This window comes from Centroberyx gerrardi, chromosome 21 (assembly GCF_048128805.1).
Source record: "Centroberyx gerrardi isolate f3 chromosome 21, fCenGer3.hap1.cur.20231027, whole genome shotgun sequence".
Lineage (NCBI taxonomy): Eukaryota > Metazoa > Chordata > Actinopteri > Beryciformes > Berycidae > Centroberyx > Centroberyx gerrardi.
The window spans coordinates 148,530-169,044 of NC_136017.1; the positions used below are offsets into that span (position 1 = coordinate 148,530).

Below are 20,515 nucleotides of genomic sequence, written 5' to 3' on the forward strand. Positions count from 1 at the left end.
AGTAGTATTCAAGTCCATGATGTAGACAGTAGTATTCAGTATGTAGACAGTAGTACTCAGTATGTAGACAGTAGTATTCAGTATGTAGACAGTAGTATTCAGTATGTAGACAGTAAGTATTCAAGTATTGTAGACAGTAGTAGCTCACGTATGTAGACAGTAGTATCAGTATGTAGACAGTAGGACAGAATCAGGACAAACACAAGACTTTGTCCCCGGCATCGTTGGTCAGAACTGTCAGGCCCCGCCCCCCCCCCCCCCCCCTCTCCCATTGGTCAAACAGTCCCAGTCCCCAGCCCCCCCCTCTCCCACCCCACCCCCCCCCCCCCCCCCCCCCCCCTCCATTCGGTTAGACAGTCCCAGGCCCCGCACCCCCCCCCTCCATTGGTCAAACAGTCCAGTCCAACCCCCCCCCCCCCCCCTCCATTGGTTAACAGTCCAGTCTCCCCCCCCCCCCCCCCCCCCATTGGTTAGACAGTCCCATCAGACCCCCCGCCCCCTCCCCCTCCATTGGTTAGACAGTCCCAGTCCCCCCCCCCCCCCCCCCTCTCCATTGGTTAGACAGACCCCCCGCCCCCTCCAGCTCCTCTGCTCTGGATTCCAGGTGGAAATGATGAGGCTATTGAACGTTATCTGTTCTTCCTTGGGTCCAAAACAGAAATAGTTAAAATGAACATCTGCAAACATTCAGACTGAAAATACCATTTAGACTGAAAATACATTCAGACTGAAAATACATTAAGACTGAAAAATACATTTCAGACTGAAAATACATTTCAGACTGAAAATACATTTAGACTGAAAATACATTCAGACTAGAAAATACATTCGGACTGAAAATACATTTAGACTGAAAATACATTCAGACTGAAAATACATTCGACTGAAAATAACATCAGACTGAAAACATTTAGACTGAAAATACTTCAGACTGAAATACTTCAGACTGAAAAACATTTAGACTGAAAATACATTCAGACTGAAAATACATTCAGACTGAAAATACATTTAGACTGAAAATACATTTAGACTGAAAATACATTCAGTACTGAAAATACATTCAGACTGAAAATACATTTAGACTGAAAATACATTCAGACTGAAAATACATTCAGACTGAAAATACTTTCAGACTGAAATCGACCGGTTCGGCTGTGGCTGTGAAAGCCTCGGTTAAAGGATCAACTCTGTTGTCAATGTTTATATTAAAATCCCCCAAGGCTATGATACTGTCCTCAGACACAGCAAGGTCAGACAGACAGGTGGAAGTTCAGAGAGGAAGTGAAGAGGCTGAAAGACAGAGGGGGAGGGGCTTCTTCAGAAGTCTGACACCTTAAAGATGTGAAACCAGTCTGTCATGAGCCACAGCTCCTCCTCCTCTGCCACAATGGGCGGGACATTTGATTACAGGTGTGGCGAGGTGTAACTGCTAATCCTAACTCTAACTCTAATCATCTATCAGAGGAGTTTCAGAGAGGCTCAACACGAGGTTCTGGTCTGAGATTAAGTCTTAGCAGGCCGGCCAGCGCAGGTCAAAAGCCAACCAGGAAAAACATCTTTGATTCAGAGAAATAAAGTCTGATCAGAGCTGGAATAAGACACAGGAAGAAAAACACAGTTAGACTTTATTTATTATTTATTGGTTGAATTCTGCTGATTCCCAAATCATACGTGATGATCATCATGATGGTTCCATCAACATGAAAACAATTTCCCAGTTTCACCAACAACATCCCAGTCTGACCGCTGGCTGGTAAAATGGCTTTGAAAGAAAATCTTTGGCAGCAAAAGCAGTTTTTTTGTTTGTTTTTTTGTTAGAAAGAAACAAAATAAGGAAAAGAGTGACAGGAAGTCTGAAACAACGAGCCAATCAAATGTACACTATCAAATACACTATCAAATACTCTATCAAATACTCTATCAAATACTCTATCAAATACTCTATCAAATACATGACAGTATCAGTCTTGCTTGCCCTTTCAGTTTGAATCTGTATTTCTGTTTTCTGTGACAAACCAGTTCAAAGTGTTTCATACTGAATCTTGACTTGTTGGTTTCAGTGTAACTGTCACTAATTACTAGGGGTGTCACGATTCTCCAAATCCACGATTCGATTCGATTTTCGATTTAAACTTTTTTTTTTCAGCACTGAGGCTATGCCATTGTTAGACTATCGAGTCTTGATTTGTAAAGATCAACAGATCATTGGTTTTATGCCCTGACAACTGTCATTTACATTTTCAAATTCTTCTTTAAAAAGATGGTATCAAGTGTGATATAACTGCCATATTTTTTTTTGGAATGTACACACTAAGGCCATATGGTCAAATTGTGTCAACATTCACAGTATGACAACAAAACAGATCCTTCCTATCTTGGCTAACAATAAGCTTTCACAATACATACAAAACATACATACATACAAATCTCCGCCGCCCGGAAAACAGCGTCCGTCTCCGGCGGTGAGAGCAGGCAGGTCCCGCTGTTTAGTGAAGGTGACCTTGTGTCTCGTTTTATCGAGCAAGAACAAGCGATTTCCATCAAAAGACTTCGACTCACAATGTCTTCGTAACTTTCCACTCCACACGGCGGGTCGGGTTCTGTCTCACAGCAATCTGACAGCTTCCAGAAGGTTTTAAAAACGTGACGCTTAGCCGGCGAAGACATTTTTACCGCTGGAGGACGACTAAACCCGGGGAACATCAAACGTCTCAGTGTCACCAGATATTCAGTATTTTCCCGTTCCGGTTCATCGATGACAACTTGAAGTATAAAACAAAGCTGATAACTTGATTTTCAGTTTTTCTCTCTAGCAGCTACGCTGTGTCGTCATTGAAATGTTGTTGTTTTTTTTCTTCAGACACGTGCAAGTAGGCAGGGGTGGAGAGAAAAAAAATACTGGGAGAATCGCGAACCTGCTTGTGATTTCGAAGGTCGAAATCGAACGCTCATTTCGATCGATTTTCGATTTAGAATCGAAATCGTGACACCCCTACTAATTACAGAGAGTTATAGTTCTGTTATAGTTCTAGTTCTTAGTAACTGTCACTAGTCATCTTTTATTTACTTAGCATTTCAGCTGCAGGCTAGTTATAGTTAGCAGGTTAGCTACAGGCTAGTTATAGTTAGCAGGTTAGCTACAGGCTAGTTATAGTTAGCAGGTTAGCTACAGGCTAGTTATAGTTAGCAGGTTAGCAGCAGCTACATCCACACACAGTGTTAGCATAGAGACAAACAGGTTTCTTTAAAGGCAAGGTTACTGTATCTTCCACTAAACATAGAAAACACACACACACACACACACACACACACTGTGAAAAAGGCTGGAGGGTTCCAGGTGTTAAGCCCCACTGCCTGCTGGGAGTTGTAGTTTAATTTCTATAAGATTAGTATTACTACCACAGCAGATTGTCTCTAGAGTTTACAATGTGTCCACATTTTATTCATTAAAACTTATTTAAACTAATGAAGGGACTGAGAACACAGCAGGCTTACAGCAATGTGTGTGTGTGTGTTGTGTGTGTGTGTGTGTGGCAGATAGCTGAACCTTGTGCAGGATGATAGACATTGTGCTCGTATTAGCTGGGGAGTGGGGGGTGTGATGGGTTAATAATATGGTTCAAGGCTGTAAGTGTGAGTATGCAGTTGGGTTCAACTGATATATTGATCAGGCTGATATATTGGTTTCTGAGATATGGAGTCTAGGTTTCAGTGGAGAGTTTTAGTGTCCCATGATGCTCTAAACGCTGTTTCAGAGAATTTTCAAATTCTGGAGGAAACATTGAATACTATTTTGGAATTTGATACATGAAAATGGTTACATCAAAATGTATTGAATATTGGCACAAAATATCAGCCAAATATCAGTTGATCCCTGGTATAGAGGTGTGTGTGTGTGTGTGTGTGTGTGAACACTTAAGAAAGCACATCATCCTCCTTCTCCTCCTTTTCCTTTTCTCCTCTCTCCTCTCCTTTCTCCTCCTGAGGCAGAGTGATTGACAGGGCGTATGCCTCACTGACTCCTTCAGACAGTGTTGACAGATCAACCTCCTCTCTCTCCGCTCTCTCCTCCTCTCTCTTCTCCTCTCTCTCCTCCTCTCTCTCCTCTCTCTCTTCCTCTCTCTCCTGCCCTCTCTCCTCCTCTCTCTCCTCCTCTCTCTCCTCCTCTCTCTCCTCCTGCTCAGCGGGGTTCAGCTGGGCGTGCACCTCAGTGAAGGGGAGCTCCTGGTCAGGACTGCCCAGCGGGGAGAGCTGGATGTGGGCCTCAGTTCCAGGCAAGTCCCCGGTCTGAGCCGAGGCCTCTGGAGGATGGGAGTCAGAGCTGCCGCGAGGCTGGAGGGACACACACAGTTAGTGTGTGTGTGAGGTGATAGAGATGATAGAGATGATAGAGGTGATAGAGATGATAGAGGTGATAGAGATAGAGGTGATAGAGATGATAGAGATGATAGAGATAGAGGTGATAGAGATGATAGAGGTAATAGAGATAGAGATGACAGAGGTGATAGAGATGATAGAGATAGAGGTGATAGAGATGATAGAGATGATAGAGATAGAGGTGATAGAGATGATAGAGGTGATAGAGATAGAGATGACAGAGGTGAGAGATGATAGAGATGATAGAGGTGATAGAGATGATAGATATAGAGGTGATAGAGATGATAGAGATGATAGAGATAGAGGTGATAGAGATGACAGAGGTGATAGAGGTGATAGAGATGATAGAGATGATAGAGATGATAGAGATAGAGGTGATAGAGATGACAGATGTGATAGAGGTGATAGAGATGACAGAGGTGATAGAGATGATAGAGATGATAGAGGTGATAGAGATAGAGGTGATAGAGATGACAGAGGTGATAGAGATAGAGGTGATAGAGATGATAGAGTTGATAGAGATGATGGAGGTGATAGAGATAGAGATGATAGAGGTGATAGAGGTAGAGATGATAGAGGTGATAGAGATAGAGATGATAGAGGTGATAGAGGTAGAGATGATAGAGGTGATAGAGATGATAGAGGTGATAGAGATAGAGTTGATAGAGATGATGGAGGTGATAGAGATAGAGGTGATAGAGGTGATAGAGGTAGAGATGATAGACATAGAGATGATAGAGGTGATAGAGATAGAGTTGATAGAGATGATGGAGGTGATAGAGATAGAGGTGATAGAGGTGATAGAGATGATAGAGGTGATAGAGGTAGAGATGATAGACATAGAGATGATAGAGGTGATAGAGATGATATACATAGAGATGATAGAGGTGAAAAAGGTGATAGAGGTGATAGAGATAGAGGTCATAGAGATGACAGAGGTGATAGAGATGATAGAGGTGATAGAGGTAGAGATGATAGAGGTGATAGAGGTAGAAATGATAGACATAGAGATGATAGAGGTGATAGAGATGATAGACATAGAGATGATAGAGGTGAAAGAGGTGATAGAGGTGATAGAGATAGAGGTCATAGAGATGACAGAGGTGATAGAGATAGAGGTGATAGAGATGATAGAGGTGATAGAGATGATAGACAAAGAGATGATAGAGGTGATAGAGATGATAGACAGAGATGATAGAGGTGATAGAGATGATAGAGGTGATAGACATAGAGATGATAGAGGTGATAGAGGTGATAGACATAGAGATGATAGAGGTGATAGAGGTGATCGACATAGAGATGATAGAGGTGATAGACATAGAGATGATAGAGGTGATAGAGGTGATAGACATAGAGATGATAGAGGTGATAGAGATGATACAGGTGATAGAGATGATAGACAGAGATGATAGAGGTGATAGAGATGATAGAGGTGATAGACATAGAGATGATAGAGATGATAGAGGTGATAGACATAGAGATGATAGAGGTGATAGAGGTGATAGACAGAGATGATAGAGGTGATAGAGATAGAGATGATAGACAAAGAGATGATAGAGGTGATAGAGATGATAGACATAGAGATGATAGCAGTGATAGAGGTGATAGAGATGGTAGACAGAGATAATAGAGGTGATAGAGATGATAGACAAAGAGATGATAGAGGTGATAAAGATGATAGAGGTGATAGAGATGATAGACAGAGATGATAGAGGTGATGGAGATGGTAGACATAGAGATGATAGAGGTGATGGAGATGATAGACATAGAGATGATAGAGGTGATGGAGGTGATAGAGATGATACCTTCCTGATGCTGAAGGTCAGAGGAGAAACCTTCAGACTGGAGGTTTTCTGTTTGATCTTCTCTCTCTGTTCTGCAGAAACGATCTTTGTTCCGATCTTCGTCATTTTCTTCTCAATGTTCTGTCTGGAGAACGCTTTCTTCAAACTGTCTACCTGCAGAGAGAGAGACAGTTAGACTTGTCTTTCTGTCTGCCTGTCTGTCTGCCTGTCTGTCTGTCAGTGGTTAGGGTAAGTGTAGTGTAGGTGTAAGTGTGTCTTGTTCACAGTAACCTGGGGCCGTATTCACAAACATTCTGAGATTACTCTCAGAGTCTTAACTTAGCCTAAGTCTCTGTTTAGGAGTGATTTAGGAACTAATCTGTAGAGTTTAACTAACTCACTGTCATTCAGCGTTTGGAGAACGTTTCTCCTCCTCTGCGTCTTTCAGACATTTTCTCCTCTGCTTAAGAAACTCCTCCGCCTCCTAAAAGTCCTCCTCTCTACTCTGAATAGGTTTTCACCTTAGGAGCTCTCTTAAGGGCTAAGATGATTCTTGAATAGCTTCTTGAATCTACTAGGATTTAATCTTACTTTTATGTGGAAATTCTTAGAAAACATCTTATAAGAATTTTTCTAAGAATTTTCTTGGAATTTCACCGCTAGGACCAACTCTTAGTACCAGGAAGCTTTGTGAATACGGCTCCTGGCGATTTCTCTCCAGTGTGACCCAACAACAGAAATTCATATCACAATCAGGGAGTCATGGGAAATGTAGTTTTAACCATTTAACAATTAGAATAGCAGATGGCCTGTTGACTTCTACATGTTAAATACATTTTCTACATTTATAATTTAGACATATGTACTGTGTACTACAGAGGTACATCCCTCCAATTTACTATGTACTATAGTATGTATTTTGTACTACAGAGGTACATGTCTAGTAGTCTATCAGTATATCTAGTAATTTACCTTCTTCAGACTGGAGCGTTTGATCTTCTCGGCTCTGGATTTCTCCATGTTCTCCAGGTCTTGAAGCCCCACCTCTTCCTCTTCTAGCTCCGCCTCCAGACCTACGTCCTCATCAGATGATAGGTCGATGGTGTGGAGCCCCCCTTCCTGGGAGCGGTTGCCGTCGACAACTCCCGGGGCCAATTCCTCTCCTCCTTCCACCGCCTCGTCACGAGGAAAAGGAGGAGGATCTTTCACAAAGACAGTGGATGGAATCTCATTCTCCTCCTAAAGGAGACAAGGAGAGGAGAGGAGAGGAGAGAGGAGAAGAGAGGAGAGAGGAGAAGAGGAGAGGAGAGGAGAGGAGGAGAGGAGAGGAGAGGAGAGGAGAGGAGAGGAGGTGAGGAGAGGAGAGGAGAGGAGGAGAGAGGAGAGGAGAGGAGGAGAGGAGAAGAGAGGAGAGGAGGAGAGGAGAGGAGAGGAGGTGAGGAGAGGAGAGGAGAGGAGAGGAGAGGAGGAGAGGAGAGGAGAGGAGAGGAGGTGAGGAGAGGAGAGGAGAGGAGGAGAGAGGAGAGGAGAGGAGGAGAGGAGAGGAGGTGAGGAGAGGAGAGGAGAGAGGAGAGGAGGAGAGGAGAGGAGGAGAGGAGAGGAGAGGAGGAGAGGAGAGGAGAGGAGAGGAGGTGAGGAGAGGAGAGGAGAGGAGAGGAGAGAGGAGAGGAGAGGAGAGGAGAGGAGGTGAGGAGAGGAGAGGAGAGAGGAGAGAAGAGGAGGAGAGGAGAGAGGAGAGGAGAGGAGAGGAGAGGAGGTGAGGAGAGGAGAGGAGAGGAGAGGAGAGAGGAGAGGAGAGGAGGAGAGGAGAGGAGGAGAGGAGAGGAGAGGAGAGTTAGCTTCAGTTATTAGTAGGAAGAATCCATTAAGCAAAATTTGAGAGGATTGTACTGAATGTTGCACTGCCTGTCTGTTGATCTACTGACTGTTAAAATCAGCTGATGCGTCTTCAACAGGAGAAAAAACATGGAGGAGGAACGTTCTTCTTCTTTCTTCTTCCTGCTGTTTCCAGTTAAATTAAGTAACTCGTTTTTTTTAATAGTTTTTGACTGATTCCATGACTCAGCAGCATTTCAGGGTGAGGCTGGTAGCTGTGTGTATGTGTTGGGGGGGGGGGGGTCATGACATTTAAGTGTTTAACAGATTTCTGACAGACAGAGGAATTCTGGGTAAAAAACACATTTAATATTTTCATTTCTGTGACTGATCAGCAGAAACATGAGGAGGTCAAAGGTCAAAGGTCAGAGGGTCTGGTGTTTTTCAAACACAATGAAACTCTTTACTGCAATCCCTCTTGTAGCAGTTTTTATCAGACACACACACACACACACACACACACACACACACACACTGGCTGAAGGCCGAGGTGGAAACTCAGTCATAGTGTGATAAGGGCAGAGGGGGCGGTGGGGGGTGGGGGGGTGGGGGGGGGGAGGGGTAGCGCTGGAAAAGCGCTAAGCAAGATAATGTTCATTCCACATAGACACAAACACAAACACACACATACAAGGATGCTAGAAACAATGAAAAAACATAAGAAGAATAGCGAGGGACACAGGAAGGAAAGGACAGACACACACACACATACATACACTAACACACACACACACACACACACACACACACACACTGTAAGACAGGGAAGGAAGCCAGGCAGCTCTCAGAGTTTCCATGGAGCAGAGAGAGAGAGAGGGAGAGAGAGAGAGAGAGGAAAGGAATGAAGGAGGTTTAAGGGGAGCTAACGGAGAGCCACACCCATGGGCACGCACACACACACACACACACACACTGTGGAATGCTGGGTATTTTGAGGAGGATGGGAATGTTTAGCGTCGATGAGAAGACCCAGAATTCACCCAGTGCTAGGTAACAGCAGGCAGACACACACACACACACACACACACACACACACACCACCTGATTGAACCAGCTGTGCTGAGCTGATACACAATGATGGTGAGAGAGACAGAGAGAAATAAGTAAGGGATAATGTGGGCATTATCTCGCTTATACCATGGTCACTTGCCAAAGAAAAAAAAATTAAGACCATTAATTTATATTTTCATGCGTTTTGCAATCAAAATCTAAAGTTTTTCACAAGCCATAACTCAGTTTCCCTGGTAACACCTGAGGGTTTGACTAATACCTGGAACAATCATTACCATCCCATAAGGTTCTTATGCAATGGAAACGTTGTTCACTACTCCAGTAAATAGGACGAACCTGAGATACGACTTGGCAGCGGGAGATCTTTCCTGTCTGCTCAGCTCACAGAACCTTTGGCTCAGCTGTGAGCAGAAAGCTAACGTTATGCTAGCAAGACTCAGTCAATAACACTGCGTCCGGTTGACAAACAGTAAATATAATTTGACAGTATGTTTAACAACAAGACTAGCTAGCTATCCAGCCATGTCACTGTCCCCAGATCAATATCAAGATTTTCACAATTGTAAACGGAGGCTTTGACTGCGTCCCTGTTGCTATGGTTACTCATACAGGCTGATACTACGTAGCCAGCGCATTAATTTAGAACTGTGAACAGACAGTTTCACTGGAACTACTTAGTAGGTGTCAATTATCAGGAATTAATGGACACCCTGCAGCCAATCAGAATCGAGTATTCACCCAGACCATGGTATAAACTGCCATTATATTCATGCATAATGAGTTTTAAACAGAGAGTCTGTTGTTCCTGTGTGTGTGTGTGAGAGAGAGAGAGAGAGAGAGAGAGAGAGAGAGAGAGAGAGAGAGAGAGAGAGAGAGAGAGAGAGAGAGAGAGAGAGAGAGAGAGAGAGAGAGAGAGAGAGAGAGAGAGAGAGAGAGAGAGAGAGAGAGAGAACTGCATTACACACTGGCTGTAACCACGACAACCAAACCACAAGACAACCAATCAAAACTGTCCCTGGCAAACAGAGGATACACTCCCCCAGTCCACTCTCTCTCTCTCTCTCTCTCGCTCTGTCTCTCTCTGTGTCTCTCTCTCTCTCTCTCTCTCTGTCTCTCTCTCTCTCTCTCTCTGTCTCTCTCTCTCGCTCTTTCTATTTTTCCATACAGTTTTTCCAGTTCATTTCCTGCAGGCAGCAGATAGCCATATAAGGGTGTGGAGTGAAAATCCACAATCCACCCAGAGAGGAGAGAGAGAGAGAGAGAGAGAGGGAGAGAGAGAGACAGAAAGAGAGACAGAGAGATAGAGACAGAGAGACCTGGGGATGAATGAATCAGGTGAAGACAGTAAACTCTGTCCTGATCTCCACTGTAAACTGTCTCTCTCCACTGTAAACTGTCTCTCTCCACTGTAAACGGTCTCTCTCCACTGTAACCTGTCTCTCCGCACTGTAAACTGTCTCTCTCCACTGTAAACGGTCTTTCTCCACTGTAAACTGTCTCTCTCCACTGTAAACTGTCTCTCCACACTGTAAACTGTCTCTCCCCACTGTAAATTGTCTCTCCGCACTGTAAACTGTCTCTCCGCACTGTAGACTGTCTCTCTCCACTGTAAACTGTCTCTCCACACTGTAAACTGTCTCTCCGCACTGTAAACTGTCTCTCCGCACTGTTAACAGTCTCTCCACACTGTAAACAGTCTCTCCGCACTGTAAACTGTCTCTCTCCACTGTGCACTGTAAACTGTTTCTCCGCACTGTAAACTGTCTCTCCGCACTGTAAACAGTCTCTCCGCACTGTAAACAGTCTCTCCGCACTGTAAACTGTCTCTCCGCACTGTAAACAGTCTCTCCGCACTGTAAACTGTCTCTCTCCACTGTGCACTGTAAACTGTTTCTCCGCACTGTAAACGGTCTCTCCGCACTGTAAACAGTCTCTCTGCACTGTAAACTCTCTCCGCACTGTAAACAGTCTCTCCACACTGTAAACTCTCTCCGCACTGTAAACTGTCTCTCCGCACTGTAAACTGTCTCTCCGCACTGTAAACAGTCTCCCCGCACTGTAAACTGTCTCTCTCCACTGTGCACTGTAAACTGTTTCTCCGCACTGTAAACGGTCTCTCCGCACTGTAAACAGTCTCTCTGCACTGTAAACTCTCTCCGCACTGTAAACAGTCTCTCCGCACTGTAAACTCTCTCCGCACTGTAAACTGTCTCTCCGCACTGTAAACTCTCTCCGCACTGTAAACTGTCTCTCCGCACTGTAAACAGTCTCTCCGCACTGTAAACGGTCTCTCCACACTGTTAACAGTCTCTCCGCACTGTAAACAGTCTCTCCGCACTGTAAACTGTCTCTCTCCACTGTGCACTGTAAACGGTCTCTCCACACTGTTAACAGTCTCTCCGCACTGTAAACAGTCTCTCCGCACTGTAAACTGTCTCTCTCCACTGTGCACTGTAAACTGTTTCTCCGCACTGTAAACGGTCTCTCCGCACTGTAAACAGTCTCTCCGCACTGTAAACTCTCTCCGCACTGTAAACTGTCTCTCCACACTGTAAACTCTCTCCGCACTGTAAACTGTCTCTCTCCACTGTGCACTGTAAACTGTTTCTCCGCACTGTAAACGGTCTCTCCGCACTGTAAACAGTCTCTCTGCACTGTAAACTCTCTCCGCACTGTAAACAGTCTCTCCGCACTGTAAACTCTCTCCGCACTGTAAACTGTCTCTCCGCACTGTAAACTCTCTCCGCACTGTAAACTGTCTCTCCGCACTGTAAACAGTCTCTCCGCACTGTAAACGGTCTCTCCACACTGTTAACAGTCTCTCCGCACTGTAAACAGTCTCTCCGCACTGTAAACTGTCTCTCTCCACTGTGCACTGTAAACGGTCTCTCCACACTGTTAACAGTCTCTCCGCACTGTAAACAGTCTCTCCGCACTGTAAACTGTCTCTCTCCACTGTGCACTGTAAACTGTTTCTCCGCACTGTAAACGGTCTCTCCGCACTGTAAACAGTCTCTCCGCACTGTAAACTCTCTCCGCACTGTAAACTGTCTCTCCACACTGTAAACTCTCTCCGCACTGTAAACTGTCTCTCCACACTGTAAACTGTCTCTCCGCACTGTAAACTCTCTCCGCACTGTAAACTGTCTCTCTGCACTGTAAACTCTCTCCGCACTGTAAGTGGTCTCTCCGCACTGTAAACTGTCTCCGCACTGTAAACTGTCTCTCCGCACTGTAAACTCTCTCCGCACTGTAAACTGTCTCTCCGCACTGTAAACTCTCTCCGCACTGTAAACTGTCTCTCTCCACTGTGCACTGTAAACTGTTTCTCCGCACTGTAAACAGTCTCTCCGCACTGTAAACTCTCTCCGCACTGTAAGTGGTCTCTCCGCACTGTAAACTGTCTCTCTCCACTCTAAACTGTCTCTCTGCACTGTAAACTGTCTCTCTGCACTGTAATCTGGAGGTTATTTTAGCTACAACAGGTCAAAGGTCACTGTTGCTCTAAAAGTCACATGAACAGCAAGAAAGTTCAGAGCAGATGAGTCAACTGATGATCTGATCTGATGAAACTTTATTGATCCCTGAGGGGCAACATTAGATGAAACTTGATTGATTTATTGATCAGTAACAGAATCAGACGGAGCCGCAGGGTGAAGTTCTCCTCTGGAGTTTTAAGGGATTGAAGCAACAATGCTTGGGCAACTCCTTGGGGAATGTTGCCTAAAAGAGTTTCTGAACAAAGTTGCACAAAAGAGATTGCCCCGGGACAGGCCTATTAATAGAACCAGAGAGAGAGGTAGAGAGAGAGGTAGAGAGGGAGAGGTAGAGAGAGAGGTAGAGAGAGAGAGAGAGAGAGGTAGAGAGAGAGGTAGAGTGAGAGAGAGAGAGAGAGAGGTAGAGAGGTAGAGAGAGAGAGAGAGGGGTAGAGAGACTACAGTTTGCTGGTTAAACTCCTGGAGATTCTCTCTCTGCCCAGTTCACATAAAGCCTCTACGTGACCTTTGACCTTTAGGCCTCCACCCACTTCTTACACTCTCTTCTCATCTCTGCAACTTCACCACACTCACACGCTCTCTCTCTCTCTCTCTCTCTCTCACACACACACACATACACACTGACCTGGAAGATGAGGACTTTGAAGTTGTTTCTGTTCAGCAGGTGAGCGTGGTTCGCCTCCAGCTTCCTCACCTGGACGCCCTGACGCTCCATCTTATCCCGCACCTGACACACACACACACACACACACACACACGCGCACACACACACACACACACGCACATGCAGGCAGGATTACTGCTTAACAAGAGCTGAACCTCCAGTCCAACTAGAATTTTATTTAAATTACAGACAACATGAAAATCTGACTGGTCTACCCCAGGATAGACCAGGACCTGCTGGAGGAACTACATCTCCCAGAATGCCTGGGACACACACTCACACACTCACACACACACACACACACCCTGCAGCTCTCCTACCTCCTTCATGGTGACAGAAACCTTGCGGCTCTTGTCCAGCAGCTTGCTGACGGTGTTGGCGGTGTGACTGTGGCTCTTGGACAGTTTGGTCATGTCAGCCTGGATCCCTCTGACCACGCCCTCCATGTCCACCTGACGCACCTGCAGCCAATCAATAACCAGTTCACCAGCAACCACTGATTCAAATGACCATGAATGATCATGTTCTGTTATAACACATTATGATGTCATAACTCATATTCTGTTATAACACATTATAACGTCATTATGTATATATTGTTATACCGTATTTCCTCTAATATTGGCCCGGGCCTTTATTTACCTCAACTGCAGAGGGTACCAGGCCTTTATTGGAAGCAGGCTTATATTAGAGACAGGCCTTTATTTCTAATTCCCTCTGTTTGATAAGTATATTTGCTCATATTTTAGTACGAAGCTTCCTTGTTTTCTGATCTGCTTCTGTTGGGGTACGTGAGGTAGACGTTTTTTTGTTACTGCAATGCATTACGATAATTACGGTAATCGACGACGGCACGCTCCGGAGACTTCCGCTGGCCGAGCCATCTTGTGGCACTTGTACGTTACTACAAACTACAGTTACAAACAGGCACCAGGAGTTTACCGGTATCCACCGTTGTTTGCATGTAAGCTGAAGCTAACTGAAGCTAACTGAAGCTAACTGAAGCTGGGCGCCGATGTGTTCCCGGTAATCCGGCCGAGATTTCGGCGGGGGTCCCGATGCTGATGCGTCACCGGGCGTCCGGGGCTTGGACCGGGAGGATCAATGCGGCCGTGGGCGCGGTGGAGAGGCAGCGGCGGAGAGAGGAGACGGACACGGTCCAGCCATATACTGGTTTTGACCTAGTCTTTTTCCTTTGTTTTTTCCCCCGGCCTGTATTTGAGGCCGGCCTTTATTTGTTCGTGTCGACGATGGCCCCGGCCATTATCGGAGACCCGGCTTTTAATTGACTACAGGCCACTATTAGAGGAAATACGGTATATCGATATATATTGTTATAATATATTGTTATATATCGATATATATTGTTATAATATATTGTTATATATTGTTATATAATGATATATGCTGATATATACCGGTATAAGACATTAGCATCATAACTCACTCAGCCTCTCAGTCTCATGGCTCAATCTGTCAGTCTGTCGGTCTGTCGGTCTGTCTGTCGGTCTGTCTGTCTGTCTGTCTGTCGGTCTGTCTGTCGGTCTGTCTGTCTGTCTGTCGGTCCGTCTGTCTGTCTGTCGGTCCGTCTGTCTGTCTGTCGGTCCGTCGGTCTGTCTGTCTGTCTGTCGGTCTGTCTGTCTGTCTGTCTGTCTCTGTCTCAGCTGTAAAGAGCCTCATGATACTGATGTTTTCTAAGACAGATTTACTTCACAACCCAAACATGAGGCAGGTTACAACTTTATAACTGACATGTTAACACACATCACTCTGTCTGCTGTATGTAAACAGCATCGTAACATGTTATAACAGATCTAAACAGTATCAGGAACATGTTATAACAGATCTAAAAGCATCAGGAAGACTCCCAACATGTTATAACAGATCTAAAAGCATCAGGAAGACTCCCGACATGTTATAACAGATCTAAAAGCATCAGGAAGACTCCCGACATGTTATAACAGATCTAAAAGCATCAGGAACATGTTATATCAGATCTAAAAGCATCAGGAAGACTCCCGACATGTTATAACAGATCTAAACAGTATCAGGAACATGTTATAACAGATCTAAAAGCATCAGGAAGACTCCCAACATGTTATAAGAGATCTAAAAGCATCAGGAAGACTCCCAACATGTTATAACAGATCTAAACAGCATCAGGAACATGTTATGTCAGATCTAAAAGCATCAGGAAGACTCCCAACATGTTATAACAGATCTAAAAGCATCAGGAAGACTCCCAACATGGCTTTCCACCCACCTCCATCTTGTGCTGGTTGTCCTGCACGGTGTCCAGCATGTTGACCAGCTTGTCCAGCAGCGTCAGGACGGTGATGGCGTTCACCGGACCTTGGCTCATCCTGTCGGGGTCGAAGGCCGGAGCTCCGGGAGCGGAGGGAGAGGCCGGCTCCGGGCCCGCCGCGCCCAGCGAGGGAAGCTCCTGGCTGGGCAGGGAGGGAACCAGCAGCTCCTGGCTCTGGTGGCTCTCGCTGCTCACCATGCTTCTGTCCGCCTGGATGGGATCCTCACACATTACTGAGGAGGACGACACACACTCTGTACACACACTGCTAACACACACTGAACACACACAGGCTGCCGAGTCTCACAGTGGAAAAAAAAACTTCTGCCCTCCCACTTTTTCTAGCGCACTTTCTTTTTTCCTCTCTCTCTCTCTCTCTCTCTCTCTCTCTCTCTCTCTGTGTGTGTGTGGAGCTGTGGTCGGTTCAGAGTCTCAACCAGGAAAACTTTCCTTCCACTTCTCTGACTTTGGAAACATCCACACCCATTCACACACACACTACCTCTCTCTCTCTCTCTCTCTCTCTCTCTCTCTCTCTCTCTCTCTCTCTCTCTCTCTCTCAGTAGTTTTTACCCTGAAGCTGAAAATCTTCTCCCACACCCAAAGAGGAGGAGCCTGTTCCCATGCCAACTAGGCAGGAGTGTGTTTGTGTGTGTTTTAGTAAGTGAATTGTGTGTGTGTGTGTGTGTGTGTGTGTGTGTGTATGTGTGTGTGTGTGTGTGCGCGCGCGTGCACCTCAAAGAGAGAGAGATCCCTGTTCCTCTATGAGGAGGAAAACAACTCTCTCTCTCTGTCTCTCTGTGTCTCTCTCTCTGTCTCTCTGTGTCTCTCTCTCTTTTTCATGTTTGAAAGGTGAAGTCATCTGGAAGAGAAACCTCCCCAACCCCCCCCCTCTCCTGTGGTGGAAAACAGGTTTATTTTCCTAACATGAAAAGACTTTTCTCCTGTTTACACCCAGTGAATAGAATAGAATAGAATAGAATAGTACATAGATTAATTAGCTATTCAGAACCACTTTGGCTCATAGTTCCTAGTTGTTTCCATCATGATGACTGAGTTCAGAATGTAGAGCTGCTGTCCAACACACACACACACACACACACACACACACACATAGGGCCAAAGCTTCAACAGTTGAACCCAAAAAGTGATTACAGTTTTTCTCAGTGGCTTTGGTACATTTCTCGAATCATCCTTAACATTTGCAGAACAGGAAGTGCATTTCTGGAAACAATTCGTACAAACAGCACCACACACTGGATTACCTGCACAAGCCCGTAACTTGCTCAAAACCCTTAGTCTATCTCTCAAAAGTAAATATTTATGTCAGTGAACATGTCAGTGAACATGTCAGTGCCATCAGAATGACAAGTCCTTGTGTCATTGTTTACAAACAAGACAGTCAAAATGCTTAGCCATGTTGTCAATATAACAGTGACTCTGTAACTATGGCTAAGGTTTTGATGACAATGATTGAAAATGCACAAGGCTGCACTTTTTCTGTATGGCATATTTCAATTTCAACAGTACAAAGTTCCACATTACTGCATGTGGGAGATTGATTGCGAGAGATTGGACAGGATTCACATTTACGCTTTTACTGTTTGTACTGTAATTTGTTGACAGACCATGTCATTGCGATACAGAAAAGAAAAAGACAAGACTGTTTCACAGCACTGCATAGCACAAAGGAAAAAAATACAAACTTAGAAATGTAAACATAGGAAACTCCCCTTAGGCAGAACTGTACATGCGGCGCTGTATGGGGAGTTACAGTGCAGTCTTTCTACACCTCCGGACGTTCCTGTCCTGTAACTCTGTGTTGTGTTGTGCTCTGTCTGTATCTGCTGCCAGCTGAAGGTTCATGAGATGCACCTCTGAGATATTTTAGAGAACCGGTTGATCATTGGTTGATCTAACGCTTCACACATTCCCCTTCTTTAGTGAAAGTCAAGATTCACCTGAGAGCAATTCATCAATTCAGGACACATTTACAAAAAAAGTCTAATAGAAATATATAGAAAATATGCTTGACAGATTATGACAACTGGTTCAACCATTTTGCATGTAATGACTTATGCAATGAACTAATGCCTAGATGTTTTGGGGGGTAAGACTATTCAACAGAGAACCGGTATAATACATTTTGATCAACATGACATAAGCAATTGATAATGTAGGAAACAGCAGACAGTTGTACATAATCATTTGCATGAATGTGCCAAAGCATTTGCAATTTGATCAAAAGAATGAGAAATTGCTTTTATGATGTGCACAAGTGACTAGATGATGTGGAGGTTGAACAAGTAGTTTTGAGAATTTCAATTCTGATCTGAGAAATGTACCAAAGCGACTGAGAAAAACTGTAAAACAAGCGGAAGTCTGAGGTGTAGAGGGTGAACAGAAATGGTGACAGTACGGTTCCTTGGGGTGCGCCGGTGTTCCCCGCCACCACGTCTGACAGGCTGCGGCCTGCCGGTGAGGTCGTCCTCCAGGTCACGAGGTTCTGGTCTACCTGCATCTAGAGAGCTTCTCCTCCAGCAGGAGGCCGGATGGTGTTGAAGGCACTGGAGAAGTCAAAGAACATGACTCTCACAGCGTGTCCTGGCCTCTCCAGATGAGAATAGGCCCTGTGGAGCAGGTAGATGATGTGAATAGGCCCTGTGGAGCAGGTAGATGATGGAGAATAGGCCCTGTGGAGCAGGTAGAAAATGTGAATAGGCCCTGTGGAGCAGGTAGATGATGGAGAATAGGCCCTGTGGAGCAGGTAGAAGATGTGAATAGGCCCTGTGGAGCAGGTAGATGATGTGAATAGGCCCTGTGGAGCAGGTAGAAGATGTGAATAGGCCCTGTGGAGCAGGTAGAAGATGTGAATAGGCCCTGTGGAGCAGGTAGATGATGTGAATAGGCCCTGTGGAGCAGGTAGAAGATGTGAATAGGCCCTGTGGAGCAGGTAGAAGATGTGAATAGGCCCTGTGGAGCAGGTAGAAGATGTGAATAGGCCCTGTGGAGCAGGTAGATGATGTGAATAGGCCCTGTGGAGCAGGTAGAAGATGTGAATAGGCCCTGTGGAGCAGGTAGAAGATGTGAATAGGCCCTGTGGAGCAGGTAGATGATGTGAATAGGCCCTGTGGAGCAGGTAGAAGATGTGAATAGGCCCTGTGGAGCAGGTAGAAGATGGCAGACTGCAGGGGGTCCAGGAGCCTAGAGCCTAGGAGATCCGGTCTGTCAAAGGTCTTCATGACATCAGAGATCAGAGTGACCGGCCTGCTGTGGGACGAGGCAGGAGGTCTTCCACAGCTTCTCCTTCTTAACTTTCTTCACCTTCTTCTCCTTCTTCATCTTCTCCTTCACTTTCTTTACCTTCTTCACCTTGTTATCTTTTCCTTCTCCTTCATCTTCTCATTCTTTACTTTCTTCTCCTTCTTCACTTTCTTTACCTTCTTCACCTTGTTTTCCTTCTTCACCTTCTTCAGTCTCAGAGAGAGACTGAAGAGCTGAAACTCCTGCCAGCTGCCCAGCGCACGCCTTCAGCACCTGGGATCGATGTTAGAATCAGGAGGCTCGTTAAGCAGAACCAGGAGGCTTCAGGGTTCTCTGGTTTGGGTTCTATACAGAACCATAATGACTCAGAACCTTCTGATTGGTTCAAATACAAACTCAGAAGAAAAACTTCTTTAAAGCTCCACATCATGTAAAGCAGGACTCCCTCTCCTCTGTGATGATAAAGGAGTTAGATGTGTATCTAAACATGGTGAAAGTATCAAAACTAAATCCACACAATCCATATTAGAAAAGCGAGCCTCTAAACGAGCCGTTTGGACTTCCGTAACTTTGCGGCGTCACAAAGGTTCGCTCATTATCATTTCTGTAAGAAATAATAGACTAACAAAGTGTTTTTTTCAAAGCGGTCGAGCGGTCGTCATCGTTTATTACCGGAGAGTTTTCCCTACCTGTAGCCGCCGGGCCGCGGCGTCTCACGTTTCACTCTCGAAACGGTTAGCCAATCGGAAGGGAGGGGTCGTGAATATTAATGAGCCTTAAAGACACGGAGACAGAAACGGCCTGTTCTTGGTAAGGCTCAGAGAGATGCTGGAAAATGAACGTGGAGAAATGGATTGAGAGTGTTTTTGGTTCATGACACCACACACACAGCTTTGAATGGACAGAAAGACACAAAATAAAACTGAGAATATGAACCTTTAAATCTGCTCTTTGGAACGTTTCACTCATTCTTACAGGTTCTTTACAGCAACATAAAGGTTCTAGTTAGAACATCTGAGCATGGTGCTACACAGAACCTTTCTAAAGGTTCAAGGTGTAAATACAATAAACATGGTGCAAACAATGATACACACACACACACACACACACACTCAGGAATGTGACAGGAAGGGAGAACTGACATCATGGAGTTTCTACACACACAATACAGTCATTACTGTGTGTGTGTGTGTGTGGGGGGGTATCCTCCAACCTCTTCACCACACCCTTATTACACACGCACACACACACACACACACACATACACACACACACACACACACACACACACACACACACACGCACACACACACTGGTAGGAACAGGAACGTCAGGAATTCCCTCCTGGAGTCTGTGGGAATGTGAAGACAGCCACACACACACACACACACTGAATACACACACACACACACACACACACACACACACACACACACACGCACAGTTCAAAACATCTGAAACACAGATATGAATATTAATTTACTGACATACAGCACTGTTAGACAGATCATATTATAATCTATATTCTGATCATTATTATTGATCTGCAGAACAAAGTCCTTCACTGCTCTCGTGTCTCTGCAGATTATTAGTTGTGGAAAGTTAAACTGATATCTGATCAGTTCTGTCAGCAGGATGTTTTTCTTCTTCTTCTTCTTCTTCTCTGTCTGAGAAGACCCTCCTGCCCGGTCGGACCGCAGCCGCCAGGCGGCGACAGGAAGACAACACTGCCGTCTGA

The 20,515-nt window shown here is 45.1% G+C and overlaps 1 protein-coding gene across 2 annotated transcripts; it reads right to left on the bottom strand.

Annotated features, from left to right (window-relative positions):
• Nucleotides 1–1,613: 1,613 nt before the first annotated feature.
• On the bottom strand, nt 1,614–16,016 carry cavin2b (caveolae associated protein 2b). Of its 2 annotated transcripts, XR_013507614.1 has the most exons (7): nt 15,472–16,016; nt 13,529–13,669; nt 13,170–13,271; nt 7,134–7,400; nt 6,183–6,335; nt 1,958–4,332; nt 1,614–1,917 (listed from the first exon to the last, which is right to left on the bottom strand). XR_013507614.1 is itself a non-coding variant. In XM_071927367.2 (6 exons), exons 1-6 carry the CDS (start codon nt 15,742–15,744, stop codon nt 3,916–3,918), a joined length of 1,353 nt encoding a protein of 450 aa, XP_071783468.1. In that variant the 5' UTR covers nt 15,745–16,016; the 3' UTR covers nt 1,614–3,915. The 2 variants fall into 2 exon arrangements, 1 of the variants encoding a protein (XP_071783468.1); XM_071927367.2 differs by having other exon boundaries at nt 1,614–4,332.
• Between the last annotated feature and the right edge of the window lie 4,499 nt (nt 16,017–20,515).

Bases quoted from the DNA above. Each gene is read 5' to 3' on its own strand.
- cavin2b (XM_071927367.2), bottom strand. From the start codon at position 15,744: ATGTGTGAGGATCCCATCCAGGCGGACAGAAGCATGGTGAGCAGCGAG. The intron at 13,272-13,528 runs GTAGGAGAGCTG...TGTGTGTGTCAG, and splicing joins TTTCTGTCACCATGAAGGAG to GTGCGGGATAAGATGGAGCG. The intron at 6,336-7,133 runs GTAAATTACTAG...CTCTCTCTGCAG, and splicing joins AACGCTCCAGTCTGAAGAAG to GTAGACAGTTTGAAGAAAGC.